The 14,148-nt window shown below is 51.1% G+C and overlaps 4 protein-coding genes across 4 annotated transcripts; 2 read left to right on the forward strand and 2 right to left on the reverse strand.

Moving 5' to 3' along the window:
* Positions 1 to 432: 432 nt before the first annotated feature.
* On the forward strand, positions 433 to 2,070 carry CGGC5_v005846 (Baeyer-Villiger monooxygenase; the record flags this gene model as incomplete). Its single annotated transcript, XM_032022660.2, has 1 exon — positions 433 to 2,070. The coding sequence occupies one exon, from the start codon at positions 433 to 435 to the stop codon at positions 2,068 to 2,070; it is 1,638 nt and encodes a 545-aa protein (XP_031880558.2).
* Positions 2,071 to 7,484: 5,414 nt separating this feature from the next.
* nphp3-9 (Nephrocystin-3) lies at positions 7,485 to 11,328 on the reverse strand (the record flags this gene model as incomplete). The annotated part of the gene is made up of 9 exons (XM_066151540.1): positions 7,485 to 7,535; positions 7,589 to 8,598; positions 8,658 to 8,662; positions 8,775 to 9,056; positions 9,117 to 9,228; positions 9,277 to 9,980; positions 10,045 to 11,005; positions 11,175 to 11,234; positions 11,295 to 11,328. 9 exons carry the CDS (start codon positions 11,326 to 11,328, stop codon positions 7,485 to 7,487), a joined length of 3,219 nt encoding a protein of 1,072 aa, XP_066008960.1.
* Positions 11,329 to 11,666: 338 nt separating this feature from the next.
* CGGC5_v005848 (uncharacterized protein) lies at positions 11,667 to 12,644 on the forward strand (the record flags this gene model as incomplete). The annotated part of the gene is made up of 3 exons (XM_066151541.1): positions 11,667 to 11,684; positions 11,745 to 12,123; positions 12,229 to 12,644. 3 exons carry the CDS (start codon positions 11,667 to 11,669, stop codon positions 12,642 to 12,644), a joined length of 813 nt encoding a protein of 270 aa, XP_066008961.1.
* Positions 12,645 to 13,012: 368 nt separating this feature from the next.
* On the reverse strand, positions 13,013 to 13,987 carry CGGC5_v005849 (uncharacterized protein; the record flags this gene model as incomplete). Its single annotated transcript, XM_066151542.1, has 1 exon — positions 13,013 to 13,987. The coding sequence occupies one exon, from the start codon at positions 13,985 to 13,987 to the stop codon at positions 13,013 to 13,015; it is 975 nt and encodes a 324-aa protein (XP_066008962.1).
* Positions 13,988 to 14,148: the final 161 nt, after the last annotated feature.

The following is a 14,148-nucleotide window of genomic DNA, read 5'->3' on the forward strand; positions in this document are numbered from 1 at the left end:
TCGTCAGTTGTTGTGATCAGGTAGCCAATCGACCTTAACATGGTCTGCTTGAGGCCCTCCGTCCATATCTGGCCTGGTGGAGACTTTTCATAGCGGCAGTTGCAGCCCTGCGATGATCCTAAATCGCATCTGTCCACTCAATGTGCGATCTACCCCCACGCCCTTCTCACACGCCCTCCCGAAGACGACAATGCTCCTGAGAATGCACCACACGACAGAGCCAGAAACAGCTCTCAATGACAGCACTCAGCATAACCTCTGTTCCCGTGACAGGGACTACACTAAGCCGAAAGACAAGTGAAGTTAAATACCAAATTAGATGACGCGATCCCGCTATTATCCTGAATCACTACCTAACGTCTACACAACTTCACTAGCGCTTCAGGAATCTGCGATTGCGTTCACAGCCACAAACCTTTCTCTCTCATCACAATGACCGGAACTGCGGCAGACATGCTCGAGACGGACGTCATCATCGTCGGCGCAGGGTTCAGCGGTTGCTATTCATTGCACAAGATCCGAGAAGCAGGATTCTCTGCCAAGATCCTCGAGCGCGGAGACGACTTCGGCGGTGTTTGGCATTTTAACCGATACCCCGGAGCCAGGGTTGATTCCGACACGCCTGCCTATCAGTTCAGCTTACCCAAAGTCTGGGCTGATTTCCATTTTACCGAGAGGTTTCCTGGCCACGAGGAAATACGCAGATACTTTCACCACGTCGAAGCAACACTGGATCTCCGAAAAGACACAATCTTTGACGCCCGAGTGGACGAGGTGAAATATGCCCCCGAAAACAGACGCTGGCGCTTTCGAACGGCAAAGGGGCTGATTGCTGCCTCCAAGTACGCCATATTCGCATGCGGTTCAATGAATAAGCCGTATATACCCCCCTTTCCAAACCAGAACACGTTCGGTGGGCAGATTGTACATCCATCCGAGTGGCCCAGCGACCTCGAGCTGGCGGGCAAGAGGGTTGGTATCGTCGGGCAAGGGGCTTCCGGTCTGCAGATTGTGCAGGAGCTTGTTAAGTTAGAGTGCAAGTTGACAGTTTTCGTACGGAACCCTTGCATTGCAGTCCCAATGCACCAGAGACAGCTGTCGTACAGAGAGTCTGAGGAAATGAAACACTACTACGACGCCATATTTGCACAGGCCAAGCTCAAGTCATTCTCGGCCCTCCCATACAATCAGAATACCGAACTTGTACGTTGCGCGACCGAGGCAGAACGGGACCGCCTGTTCGAGCAGTTGTGGAACAGGAGCGGCCTCGGTCTCACGCAATCGAACTTTCGCGACATCGCATTTGACAAGACGGCTAACGCATGCTTGTACGACTTTTGGGTTCGCAAAACGCGAAGCCGCATGACGGACCGCAAGAAGATGGACATCGTCGCGCCTTTGAAGCAGTTCGAATGGTTCGGATCGGCACGCGTCAATCTTGAGATGAGCTACTACGAGGCGCTAGATCAAGCCAATGTCGAGCTGGTAGATCTCAAGAAGACGCCGATCGACGCCTTTGATGAACACGGAATCCTCACTGGCCCACCAGACGCCGCCACGCACCACGACTTGGATCTCGTCATTATGGCCACCGGCTACGACTGTATCACGGGGAGCCTGCTAGACATGAACATTCATGATAAGAACGGTGGTCGATTGAATGAGGCTTGGAAGAGCGGCATCAGCACCTACCTCGGGATGATGATACCCAACATGCCCAACGCGTTTATGGTATACGGGCCGCAAGGGCCAACAACGCAAACTAATGCACCACCCTTCATTGAGCTTCAGGTTGACTGGGTGGTAAGCCTCCTAGAGCGGATGCGCAAAGATAATCTGCATTCGATCGAACCGTTGAACGAGTCTTGTCGGTCGTGGAAAGATCTCGTAATGGACGCCTTTGAGTCGTCAATTTTCTGCGAGAGCACCGCGTGGTGGACTGGCGCGAACATCCCGCACAAGAGAATCGAGCCGCTCATCTATCTGGGCGGGGTGCAGCGATGGAGAGAGTTGTGCAGCCAGTCCCTCGATGACTGGGCCAACTTTGTCGTATCCAAAGTGGAGGGATAGGTTTCAATCGCGTGGTCTTGCTGGCTGGAGCTACTGGATGTTGTGTTCTGGATTGCCACAGTAGTCATAGTGACAATTGGTTTTTGGAAATGAAACCTGACACATTATCAAGCCCCGTAGTGATTTTGGAAATGAAGTGAATTTGAGGCGGGCAGTGGCTAATGAGGCTCTGTTCTACCCTATAGCCGCAATAGCCCCATGCCTACTCTATAGCAATAATAGCCCCATGTACGCTTTGGTTCAAGGATCTCGCACACTTGTCTTCACCAACTAGTCAAACCCCTTTTGGGGTCACCTTTCTTGGATTCCAAAGTAAGTCGGGTATCAACATTTCTCAACGGGGAACGGGTCTCAGGCTAGGTGTCACGCCCATGAGTCAAAAGTCGTAGCGTATGTATCAGTATCCCGAGAAACTCAACGAGTCCAACGGATAGTACTTCACAACCTCACGGATGGACATCGAATTCTGCAGGCATCAAGTGGCTGGGGAAGATATTCATCCCAATAACTACATCAGGGGCCAAGAGACTAAGTCCAAGCGTCTACCTATCTCAAAATGTTACCGAACGGCTTGGACGTTGTTATCATGGCGACCGGCTACGACTTTGTCACGGGTAGCCTGATGGACATGAACATCCATGAAAAGCATACTTAGCTCTCAACTGAAGAACGCTTGGAACAGCGGTTCAAACACTTACCTTGGCATGATGATATCTAATGATCACAATGCGTTCATGCTGCAAGGGCCGCAAGGGTCGATGACGCAGACTAATGCACCGACTTTAATCGAACTTCAGGTCGACTGGGTTATAGGTTTCCTGAAGAAGTGGCGAGCATTCGATTGAGCCCTCGCAAGAGTCTTGTAGAATATGGAAACCTCTCGTCACAAAGGCCTTCAAGTCGAGTCAGGTCTGTTTTGCACCAGTCCTGCATGGCGGACTGGCGCGAATGTTCTGCGCAATAGAATCGAGCCACTGATTGATCTGGGAGGCATCCAGTAATGGAGTCATGTCGTAATTCTTCATATGGCTGGACAGATGTTATGGTGTCTAAGGAAGGAGAATAGATTTAGACTGCGCGGTCTGATTGGCTGAATCCACTAGAACCTTGTATTCTGAATAGCTACTTATTGTAACGTTTGATCTTTGAATACGACGACGTGATATTTGGTCAAGTACCACAGTGATTCCGAAGTAGAGAGATTTCTAAACTCAATTTCGCGCCAGGAGCCGTATCCTGCCTCCCTTATAGACTTGATCGCGTTGAAGTGACGAAACTGATGTGTTTTGTATTCGCGGCAAACTCTGCAGAATTCGCTTCTATTCAGGTAGAGTCTTAGGAGTAAGCCCTGGAGGCGGCGCTTCTCTCAATATCCACCAGGGAAGTTCATCCCGAGGGAGACTTTGATCGTCGTTATGGTCGTCGTCATGGTCGTCATCATGGTCGTCGTCATGGTCGTCGTCATGGTTATGTCTGTTCCTGAACAGGGTGACTATGGTCAACATTAGATATCTCTCTACAGACGGGATCGTGGTGGACATGCATAAAGTCTTTAACCGCAAGCCGGTCGCCTCAATGATGGTTTTGATCTTATTGAACCAGACAGAAACTGTAGAAGTATGATACCAGATGCCGGCCATTGAAGTCGCAACTTTGATAGGCACGTGTAGTACAAATACAGTGAAAAAGGTGCGTTGGTAAATGGACACTGAGAAATGTCGTCGTTGGTGAAACTTTGACAGGTGAGATGAACCAAGAAGCAACGGTCTGTAAGGATGGTAAGAGCTGCGGTTTTATACTGCGCACACCCAGGCAGACTCTCGTGATTACCACGCAGATTGGCCAGGGCTAGGTAACACCCGAATCACTGTGATGGTCGAAGAACCCAATCACTGTGTATATTAGGCCATGGATCAAATGCGTTCTTATAGGTCAGCTGATTCATATTCTCTATTCTAAGTATGGTGACTTAGTAGGCTATAGATAGACTGCCCCGGGACCGCCAAGCCTGCCTGATCTCGGGCGAAGATAAATGAATGACCGACAGCTGGTAGCAACATGACCGACGGACCAGGTGGCGATGAAGAAATCGCAATACTCACTGGAAGAGCACCTCTGAGGCGGAATTCAGCCTCTTGAATGCGATGAAGAGCAACCAGCATGTTGGATGCGTTTGAACAAAAGCCGGTGACCTGCTCGATAGAAGCCTGAATCAACCATAAAATAGATGCTGTGCAGATGCGCGTGCGTCTACGTCTGCATCCCGACAAAGATCAGTTACTGGCGGTCTTATGCTTACATCAGTTTTTAGCCGCAGGGAAAATTTCCCCGAAGCGCCAGTTCTGGCAACAAACACAATAATGACGTTTTGCTCTTTTGAGGTTAGAAACCGGGAAAAGCCTCTGGACATCAAGCCGTACATCAAGAGTTTGTTTTAGCCATTCAACAGCAGAAGCATCTCAAGATCCGATTTGAGCTTGCCTGAAAACTGTTGCAGCACATCCACTTCGGACTTTCCGTAGGTGTTATAAGGGTTTAGTCTAATACTACTACTTTCTTCCAAAAGAACGCCTTCTGTACCGAAATCAGATGATTGGATACCGCGGTAGTATTGATAACAGCTTGAATTAAGATGGAAGTACCTCAAATCACTATGGACGGAAGACCTGAAAACCTCACCGCAAGACTTGTGGCGGTTATTATACACGAGATGACAACGTGCATCTCGCACTGGCGCGAGTTTGCTGCCTCGAAAGACGCAAAACTACAGCAGCTATTCAGTGAGAACCAGCAATACATAGCACGAATTGAAGTCCAAAACCAAACAATCGACGCCCAAGCCGATCGAATTAGTCATTTGGAATTGTCGGGCGGTGTCACGTCGCCGGCCGCGTTCTCAATGTCGCTCCAGGGCTCTGAGACGTCTGGCTCTGTAATCAACTTACAGCCGGGCTTTTCCGGCGAGATATTCGGCATTTCTCCACAGGAGATGCACAATCAATCAACCCACGACGACGACCCGAACACAGAGGATGACGCTATTGCTCCATTGCTAGTGTTGGCAACGACGGCGGATGAGGATACTTTTGGGCAGGATTCTGATGGGGCCGAGATGACGTGGGCTGGGACTCGAAGCCTTGGAAAGAGACATACGGAGGAGGCAGACATCGCTTCGAAACGAGGACGTTACGAGTGACAGTAAAATTGCAAAGTGTTCATGCTTCATCCGGACAACTTGGACGCGTCGGTGTTACTATCGCAAGCAAGCATGATGGAAAATAGTGCTTAGATGTGCTCTCGTGAGACAAAAAGCTGAGAAGAAGAGACTTGTTGTCCGGTTAGGAAACTGAGACCAGCTCACTGTATGACCGACCTGTGATAGCAAGCGACGATTATATACCATGGGCACAGCCATGAATGCGCATAATGATCCATGAAACCAGTCGTCGTTCAGTCACAACGCCTTGAAAAAGGTATCTAGATAAAGACTTGTTGCGTACATTGAAAGAAGGGCCAAACCGAGTCCACATTCTCGACGCTCAGAAGGTTAATGTCACTTGAAGGCTTGCCCGAGGACGTCGAACGAGTCCAGTCGTAGAATGCAATCAGAACTGGTCTGCTACATTATCTAACAGCCGACTCAAAATGCGCCAGAGTATCACCACAGAAAGTCCTCTTACGATTCTCTGCGGCCAAGGATTGCCCGCTCTACTGATGTGGAGGCGTTGAATGTCCGCAGTCACTCTCGCTCAACCCTTCCTATCTTCAATCTCATGCCAGGCTATGTTCGACGCCTTCGCAGGTACTCGTTCAAGAGAGCCTGGGCATTCTCCAGATTGGCTTCCGGTTCCTCAGTGTTTTCCCACTCGATCTTGTAGTATGTCTGGCCGTCCCTGTCTTCTCGATCAATAACCTTTCCCGACCAATGCGACAAGACGGGGTCAGGTTGACGGAGCGGCTGTCTTCCGTAATCCGCGTAGTCATGTGCTTTGTTCCAGGCGTCGATCTCCTTTGCCATATGCTGGAGCCTGTGCGCTGGTTCCCAAGATGGTTTCCAAACGACATGATAACGATTCACGCCACGAACCTTCCTATGTCCCTGAATCCTGCTGACCTGCCATTCCATCATGGATATGACATCGTTGTTGCTGCTATGATAGACTGGTTGTTGTTCCATCTAGAAGGTTGTTTTGGACTGGACCTCGTGGTGGGAGTATTCAGAGTGGACGTTGGACACTGGGTGTTGGATGTGATCCGAAGATGAAACGGTGAAGCATGCGTCACGGTTGCGACTTGATAGAAATTTGGCTTCTCTTATAGGTAAAAAAATCATGTTCGTTTGGAGACCAGGACAGAATCCAAATCTCATTTAACGTCTCGCATGGGCTGAAGCGACTGATTCGTTCATCGACATGGCCTTGCTGGTATAACGCATGGCTATGGTCTGGGTGCTGTTATATCGCTGAATCCGAGACCAGACGGGAGTCAGCATATTGATTGGCCTGACAGCAGAAAGACGTTTATTGCCTTGGGAGGAACTTCCGTTTCGTGTAGCAGGTGGCCTGGTGTTTGGTCATAGAGCTTGTTGACGACCAGATCCACAAAGGCTCTTCTGTTGCTCTGAAAAATACGTTCATAATTGCGGGAGCCGATTGTGGCTTCTGGATGCCCACAAAGCCATCCACTTGACTGAGGCGTTTGTTGCTGGCACCTCGCTTATCCGAAGAACTATGGGTAGTTCCGATGAAGATACGTTCCAGATATGTGGGACCGGAAACCGATATCAGTCACAGCTGTATCTGGCACTGTTCTTATACAGCAAGCAAATGTAGAAACACGGGGTTAGACCCTGTAGATACGCGGAATTTCTTTTTCTTCCGGAAGATGTCGATTTTCCTAACGGAGGAATAAGCAACGTTTCACGATAGGACTAGTCTCAATATCAGGAGTTCGGACGTAGGAGTTCATCCAGAGCAAAAACACATGTTTTCAGTAGAAGTAGACATTGTAGAAGTGCCGCCTACAGTGGCTAACGAAAAGGGCTTCATCCTCATCAACTCTCTCGTCTTTGTCCGCACGGACATTTTGACTTCTTGGCGCTTAGCACAGTAAGTATTCTTATCTTATCAATCCCGCTACAAACGATCAGCTCCACAGTAAGCTACCCAGATAGATTATGACGAGCATCGGGTTTTCTGCGGACCAGGTTATGCAGATTCATATTTATTACAGTAGATCTTATTATTCTGAGCATAAAGCAAGTTATGAACACAAACAATACTCCAAATACGACCACCGCCGCCCACATTACCATAGTAATGTCCCAAAAGCATCTCAAGCCTCAGCTCCCAATATTAAGCTACGCACGTTTCAGCCTTTCTTTCCAATTCTTCAACTTATATCTCAGGCTATGATCAGTAGCCACGCGAGGCGGCGGAACCGACTCTTGCCTTGGAAGCTGTAATCTGTGCATCTGATCAGACAAGCGAATGCACCGTTCATTTTCAGAACCAAATACATCAGCGATGCCCGTTCTAGCCCGATTATAGTGCTCGAGAGCTCTATCTGTAGCACCCCGTTGCTCAAACAGATCGCCAAGATTTTCCAGGGCATTAAGGGCAGGGATATATGTTCTCAGCGTATCTGGGTGCAACGCCTTCTCGTAGCCTTGAAGAGCCCGTTCATACATGGCCTCAGCCTCTTTGAGTCGGCCCTGGTCCTTGTAGAGGAGGCCTAGATTGTTGACCGTGTTGAGTGTCGATGTGTGGTCTGGCCCCAGTGCCTTCTCGTAGCCTTGGAGAGCCCGGTCGTACATCGCCTCGGCCTCTTTGAGTCGGCCCTGGTCCTTGTAGAGGAGGCCAAGACAGTGAACTGAGTCGAGTGTCGATGTGTGGTCTGGCCCCAGTGCCTTCTCATAGCCTTGAAGAGCCCGTTCGAACATGGCCTCGGCCTCTTTGAGTCGGCCCTGGTTCTTGTAGAGGATGCCTAGATTGCCGACCGTTGAGAGTGTCGATGTGTGGTCTGGCCCCCACGCCTTCTCCTTGCCTTGAAGAGCCCGTTCGTACATCGCCTCAGCCTCTTTGAGTCGGCCCTGGTCTTTGTAGAGGACGCCTAGATTGTTGACCATGTCGAGTGTCGATGTGTGGTCTGGCCCCCATGCCTTCTCGTAGCCTTGAAGAGCCCGTTCGTATATCGCCTCAGCCTCTTTGAGTCGGCCCAGGTCCGAGTAGAGGTTGCCTAGATTGTTGATCGTGCTGAGTGTCGATGTGTGGTCTGGCCCCCATGCCTTCTCTTTGCCTTGAAGAGCCCGTTCGTACATCGCCTCGGCCTCTTTGAGTCGGCCCTGGTCTGAGTAGAGGTTACCTAGATTGTTGACTGTGTCGAGTGTCGATGTGTGGTCTGGCCCCCATGCCTTCTCCTTGCCTTGAAGAGCCCGTTCGTACATCGCCTCGGCCTCTTTGAGTCGGCCCTGGTCCGAGTAGAGGATGCCTAGGTTGTGAAACATCCATATCTCTTCTTCTCCGACATCTATCACTTCATTTTTAATGCATCGATCTGCATGACGTAAAAGTCGTCGTTGAACTGACCAAAACTCGTGCTGGTTAGTGTTTGGGACATGCAATGCTACACATCTCATCGCTGTCCATGCCCTCTCCTTATCTACCCCTGTATTCAGCACGTGTTCCATCCACGCGTGAACGCACTGATGCACACTGTATCCCCGTGACTCTCTCCCCGTCTCTTTCGCTGGCGGGTTTGCCTCCACTAGTCCATGCTCGCACAGCAGTCTCATCGCCAAATCAAAGCTCAATTCGTCTTCGGTTATTTCGACTAGCCATGCCGGGCCCTCTGGCCTGCCCTCCCGCAGCAGCTCGTACCACAGGTCATCATTGTCAAAGTATGCCCATTGTCCCAGGAGCATAGATGCGCTCAGGCTTTGCTGCTGAATATGGTCCAGCGAGATTTCCCATGTGGAATACAACGCTCTATGGTAGGTCAATAGTCGCGGACTCTGTTTCTGTAAACGCAGCCAAGACTTCTCGTACAAGCGGAGATATTCGCCGCAGGTTCTCGACACTTGTTTGAGATAGGCCCCAGCTGTTGAGAGGGCAAGCGGAAGGCCGTCGAGTCGGAGCGCAAGCGCCATCGCATCACGATCTATTTGACGGTTGAGTCCTGCCTTACTTCTTGGATCGATTGACTCACCCTGGGCCAGATTGGCACGATTGGATGTTGATTTTAGTATCTCCAAGCTGTCGTTTACGTCCCCTAGTTTACTTAATTGGATTAACTGTCCGAGCTCCACTGTTGAGGACCGCGTCGTGACGAGAATGGCACCGTGGTCGGTTTCGGGAAAGTATGGGCGTATGTCGTACGCTTTCGAGCCTGTCTCGCCAGCATCATTCTCGTTCCCTACTTGCGAACCAGTCTCGTTCTCACTAGGACTACCACGATTGTGAAGTTTGACGTCATCGTAGTTGTCGTAGATCATCAGCCAACGATTGTTCTTTGGTTCATCTAACCATCGCTTGACTGCACTGACCATCTCATCGAGGTCTCGATTGGAAAGGGCGTTTTTGATATATGTCACGGACGAGGTCTCTGTTGCAATTCGCTGGGCTAGGCTTTGGTAGCTCAGCTTAAGCGCTGTCGTGTCTCTCGCATCAAGCCAAAAAACCGCCGAGTAATCATCGCGATGCTTCTTTGCGAATGCGATTGTCGTCTGAGTTTTGCCCATGCCACCCAGGCCGTGCAGAATAACCGTTCGACGCTCTCTAGTCGACTTCAGTTCGTTATAGAGACGCCCGAGTTCTTCTTGTCTGGCTACAAAGTGGTTCACGCTGTGAACTCCTGGCAGCTTGAAGGGGAGTATAAATGAGGAAGCCGTCTGTGTTGCATTACCAGAGCATCTAGTTGGATGTATTAGCTACTAAGACTGTTGACCCTCATGTCATATCTGATGAATCCTCTTACCGCTGTACCTCATCTACGGGCAAGTGGAAGAAGAGCTGTCGAGCATACGCTGCTGCCACAGCTGCCGCGTACCCATGCCACATGTCGTTCTTGTGCGAGTCGCAGTAGTCCGAGATGCCGCGGACAACAAGGCAGGGAAAGTCAGCGATCGCCCCGGCAGCCTCCATCTCAAAGCACAGCAGCTCATCATGCTGAGCCAGTTTGTCCCTCCGCAACGCATCCTTCACCACCAGCTCTCCAGATGCGATATTGCCCCTGTGCACAACAACAAACATGTCGCCATCATCGCTCGTTCGAGGTATACGCTTCGATAGGTCGCATTTGGTGTTACATGCTCCTTGATGTTGGTGTTTGTAATGTGGTGGGAAAAGATAATCGTTTTGCTCGCCAGGATACTGGAATCGTCGAAGGCCACGGCTTGTTATGTCGATTCGACGGACGTTTTGCTGCACTGGATCAACACGTAGCCTGGCCCGCTGGACTGCTAGCGCTTGTGCGGCGTTGAGAAGGACTGCCGGCGGTGGCATCAGTGCACCCGTCCGCTTGAACTGGCCGTCTCTCGCTTTTCCATGATCGTACTGCAGAGCGCCAGAGTGTCCACCCGCAGGCTTGCTCACAATCACATGACCCAGTCGTATCATCCCATTATCCGTCTGAACCGGAACTCCACCACCAATACCAACCAAGAGACCGAAGCGCAAGCTGGGAAACGTCATCCTCATCTGCGCCACAACTGTAGCCGCAGGGCAGTTGCCAGGCTGGTGCAGACCTGCGATAACAATGTTGTGGCCGTTAATGCTCCCAAGGCTGTACACGTTGTGGTCTGCTGAGGACTTTGGTATCGCGGGATGTTCCTCGTCCAGCATCTCCATCGCTGCGATCTGCTCGACCTCCAGCGGACAGATCCATGCCACCTTGTAGTCGTCGCGGCTGCGTTCCTGCGTCATCTTCGGTCGGTGGCCTGGATTTTTGGATCGGTCGGACGAGAGTAGTCTGCGGTAGTATGAATCGCATAGAGCGTCGGAAGCAGCAGGAATGAAACTAGGCCGTCGTGTGAATCTGTGGAAATAGAGACTTGACGTTCAATGTCGTCGCTCAGGTAAGTCATCAATTGCGAGAGGGGAAATCACTCTTGCCGCCAGCCTTGTGCGGCTGAGTGCTGTGCCGTGGGCGAATCATGGTGGAAGAAACTGCCAATTTGGTCCCGCAACTGTCAGCATGCACTTCTGGACGCCCTCGCGATGATGTACTCCACTCCATTGCTCGGTCGATGAGAATGCCCATTGCAGTAATCGGCAGGCTGTGAAGGGCTGGGTTGTTGTTGATCACCCAAAACTACGAATCGTCATCCGTTGGTACAGATCTGGATTTTGCAGGCCCAAACGGCATGCCTCCTATTCACAACAAACTCCACTTCAATCTATCCCTGCGATTACGCCAGAACAGCACTTGAGAACAGCACTTGTATTCCCCACAAAAGAGCTCCTAACGGCTCCAAGATCGTGGAACGTTCTAGCACTCCGTCCATAATCCGCCTTTCAGACCCGTTCTCAGCGATCGCTTCCATCGTGACACCTATCTTTCCAGTCGCTCAGCATCAGCGACAAACCCCCAATCCCGTGATGGCGCCTAATCTTGCAGTTTCGCAGCACATTTTCATCCGCGATATGATTGTCAGCAAATCACTGACAAATGCCCAGATAGCCCGCTTCGTCGGCTGCAGCACCCGCTCCGTCAGCCACATCAGGTCCAACCTCCGATACTTTGGTACAACGAAAGCCCCGTCCAACGCCGTCGGCAGGCCGCGAACGATCACGGCCCCTATTCTCCAGGCACTACTTGCGCGACTAACCGAAAAACCACACATGTATCAGGACGAGATGGCCAGCTTCATCTGGAAGGAGTTTGAAGTGCTCGTCACAACACAATGCATAAGCAGGGCGTTGGCGTCAGCGGGCTGGACGAAGAAGACGATTCGCCGAGTGGCCAAGCAGCGCAACGACGACTTGCGCGACTTCTACCTCCACAACCTCTCTGACTTCCGATCGTACCATCTGGTGTATATTGACGAGTCTGGATGTGACAAGCGGGCTGGCCATCGACGCACAGGCTGGTCGCCCAAGGGGCTGGCTCCTGTGCAGAAGTCATGGTATGGTTGTGAACGCTGACGTCACATCCTACCAGCATATGCCCAGGACGGCGTCGTGCTCTCGCGTGTCTACCAAGGATCGACCGACCGCGCCTTGTTTGAGGATTTCATCGCGCAGTTGCTATATCATTGTGGCAAATGGCCTGAGCCGAAGTCGGTTCTGGTGATGGACAACGCGTCCATCCACCATTCGCAAAGGCTGGAGCAGATGTGCGTAGAAGCTGGAGTGAAGCTTGTCTACCTTCCACCGTACTCACCCGACTTCAACCCGATCGAGGAGTTTTTCGCAGAGCTCAAGGTGTTCATAAAGAGAGTTTGGGTGGAATACGAGGACCTTCCCGAGCAAGATTTTGGGGCGTTTTTGGAATGGTGTGTGGACATTGTTGGTGGACAAAAGTCCAGCGCGGAGGGACACTTTCGCAATGCTGGACACGTTATCGAGGAGCCATGAAAACCGTCGTAGGATGGATTTTTCATTAGTCTAGCGTCTTTAGCAACTCGATTCACTCGCCTGTTGCTGCGCCCACTTCTTGATATCTTGAATGAACCGGAGGGCAATGCCTCTTCTCACACCTCTCTCGACGAAGAATGCCGCATCTTCGCCTTGCTGTATTAGCTCCAGGTCGAGGCCATCTTCCAGGGCTACGTCGCAAGCCCTGCAAAAGTCAAGCTTAAGGCCCTCATCACGGACTTTGGAGCATTGCCACTCGGTATATAACTTCATGGCATCGTCGCGTAGTCCCGGGATGTCAAGAATGTCGCGGTGGCATCCGAGTGGGTTGACGGCAGGCGTCGTAGCTGACGGAAGAGCGGCAGGCTCTAGACAGCCAAGCCGACCGGGTTGTCCACGTCAACTTGCTGCTGGCTTCCTGGCGAGTCAAGTCGTCGTCGTCTGCGACTGTAGCTCTCTTCTTCTGCATATAGCTGATCTCGCAGAAAATCCGGCATGTCATCATGCGTCTCTAACACACCCTCACTTTCAGCATACTTGACGAGACTTCGCAGATGATGCGTTTTGAGTCGATAATGTTTCTGAGTTGCTCTGTCCCGCCAGCAGTACGGCCCAACACGACAAGGCGGGCCTGTGCAGCGCATGAGATTGTACACGCTTGGCCAAACCGGCGCAAGACTGGTGCTTGACTCTTCGGCGTCGATCTGCAAGGCTCTATCGGAGAGCATCCGGTCGGTAACGGACCTGCGCCCGCGCTTGGTACGACCAGCTGACGTGGTCTCTTGGCGTGAGACAACAAAATTGAAGGATACGTCAATCCTCAGCTTCTTCCCGGCTCGATTGAAATGGCTCCATTCTTGCAGTTGACTCTCGACCATCATCCAGTCAATATTAAGTTCGTTAAATCGCTTGACGAGATCGCGTTGAGATCGTTCGGTTACAGACACAACCACATCTGAGTCGACCGGTCTGAAAGTTTTGTGTGGTGGTAGCTTTCTTCTCAGAACCTCCTGGACTTGTTCCTTCAACTGCCTGTCCCAGAATGCTTGTGGGGCAATGGTTATGTTGTGCTCTGAGTCTTTGGTGATTGTTCTGTTGTTGGCCGTCAACTTCCACTCAACGACGTAGGGCACGTGAGCTCCTTGTAACTCGTTGTGGCCAGTGCCACGAAGTCCAGGCGAAGGTAAGTTACGGTCGTTTGCAAGTGTTTGTTGACCCAAACTGTCGTCACTGTCCGTTGCCTCGGTCTCGTCAAAGTCGAACGACGATAGACTTCGAGTTGACCGCGCGGTGTATTGGCCTTCGAAGCCATCGTCAACTATCGAATCAGAAGGCCGGGACATAATGATGGCTATAGGCAGGATTGTTGTGTCGAAGGCCGACACCTTCAAGGACTGCAGTGGGATTCATGTACAATGTGGGAAAATAAGCCAGCTGATGACCTTTTTGTCGCATAATAATAGCTGCAGAAGTTGAGAAACGCCATTTGGTGATGTAGGAGCAG

This window comes from Colletotrichum fructicola (genome assembly GCF_000319635.2).
Source record: "Colletotrichum fructicola Nara gc5 chromosome Unknown KSG_Nara_v1_contig03, whole genome shotgun sequence".
NCBI classification, from domain to species: domain Eukaryota; kingdom Fungi; phylum Ascomycota; class Sordariomycetes; order Glomerellales; family Glomerellaceae; genus Colletotrichum; species Colletotrichum fructicola.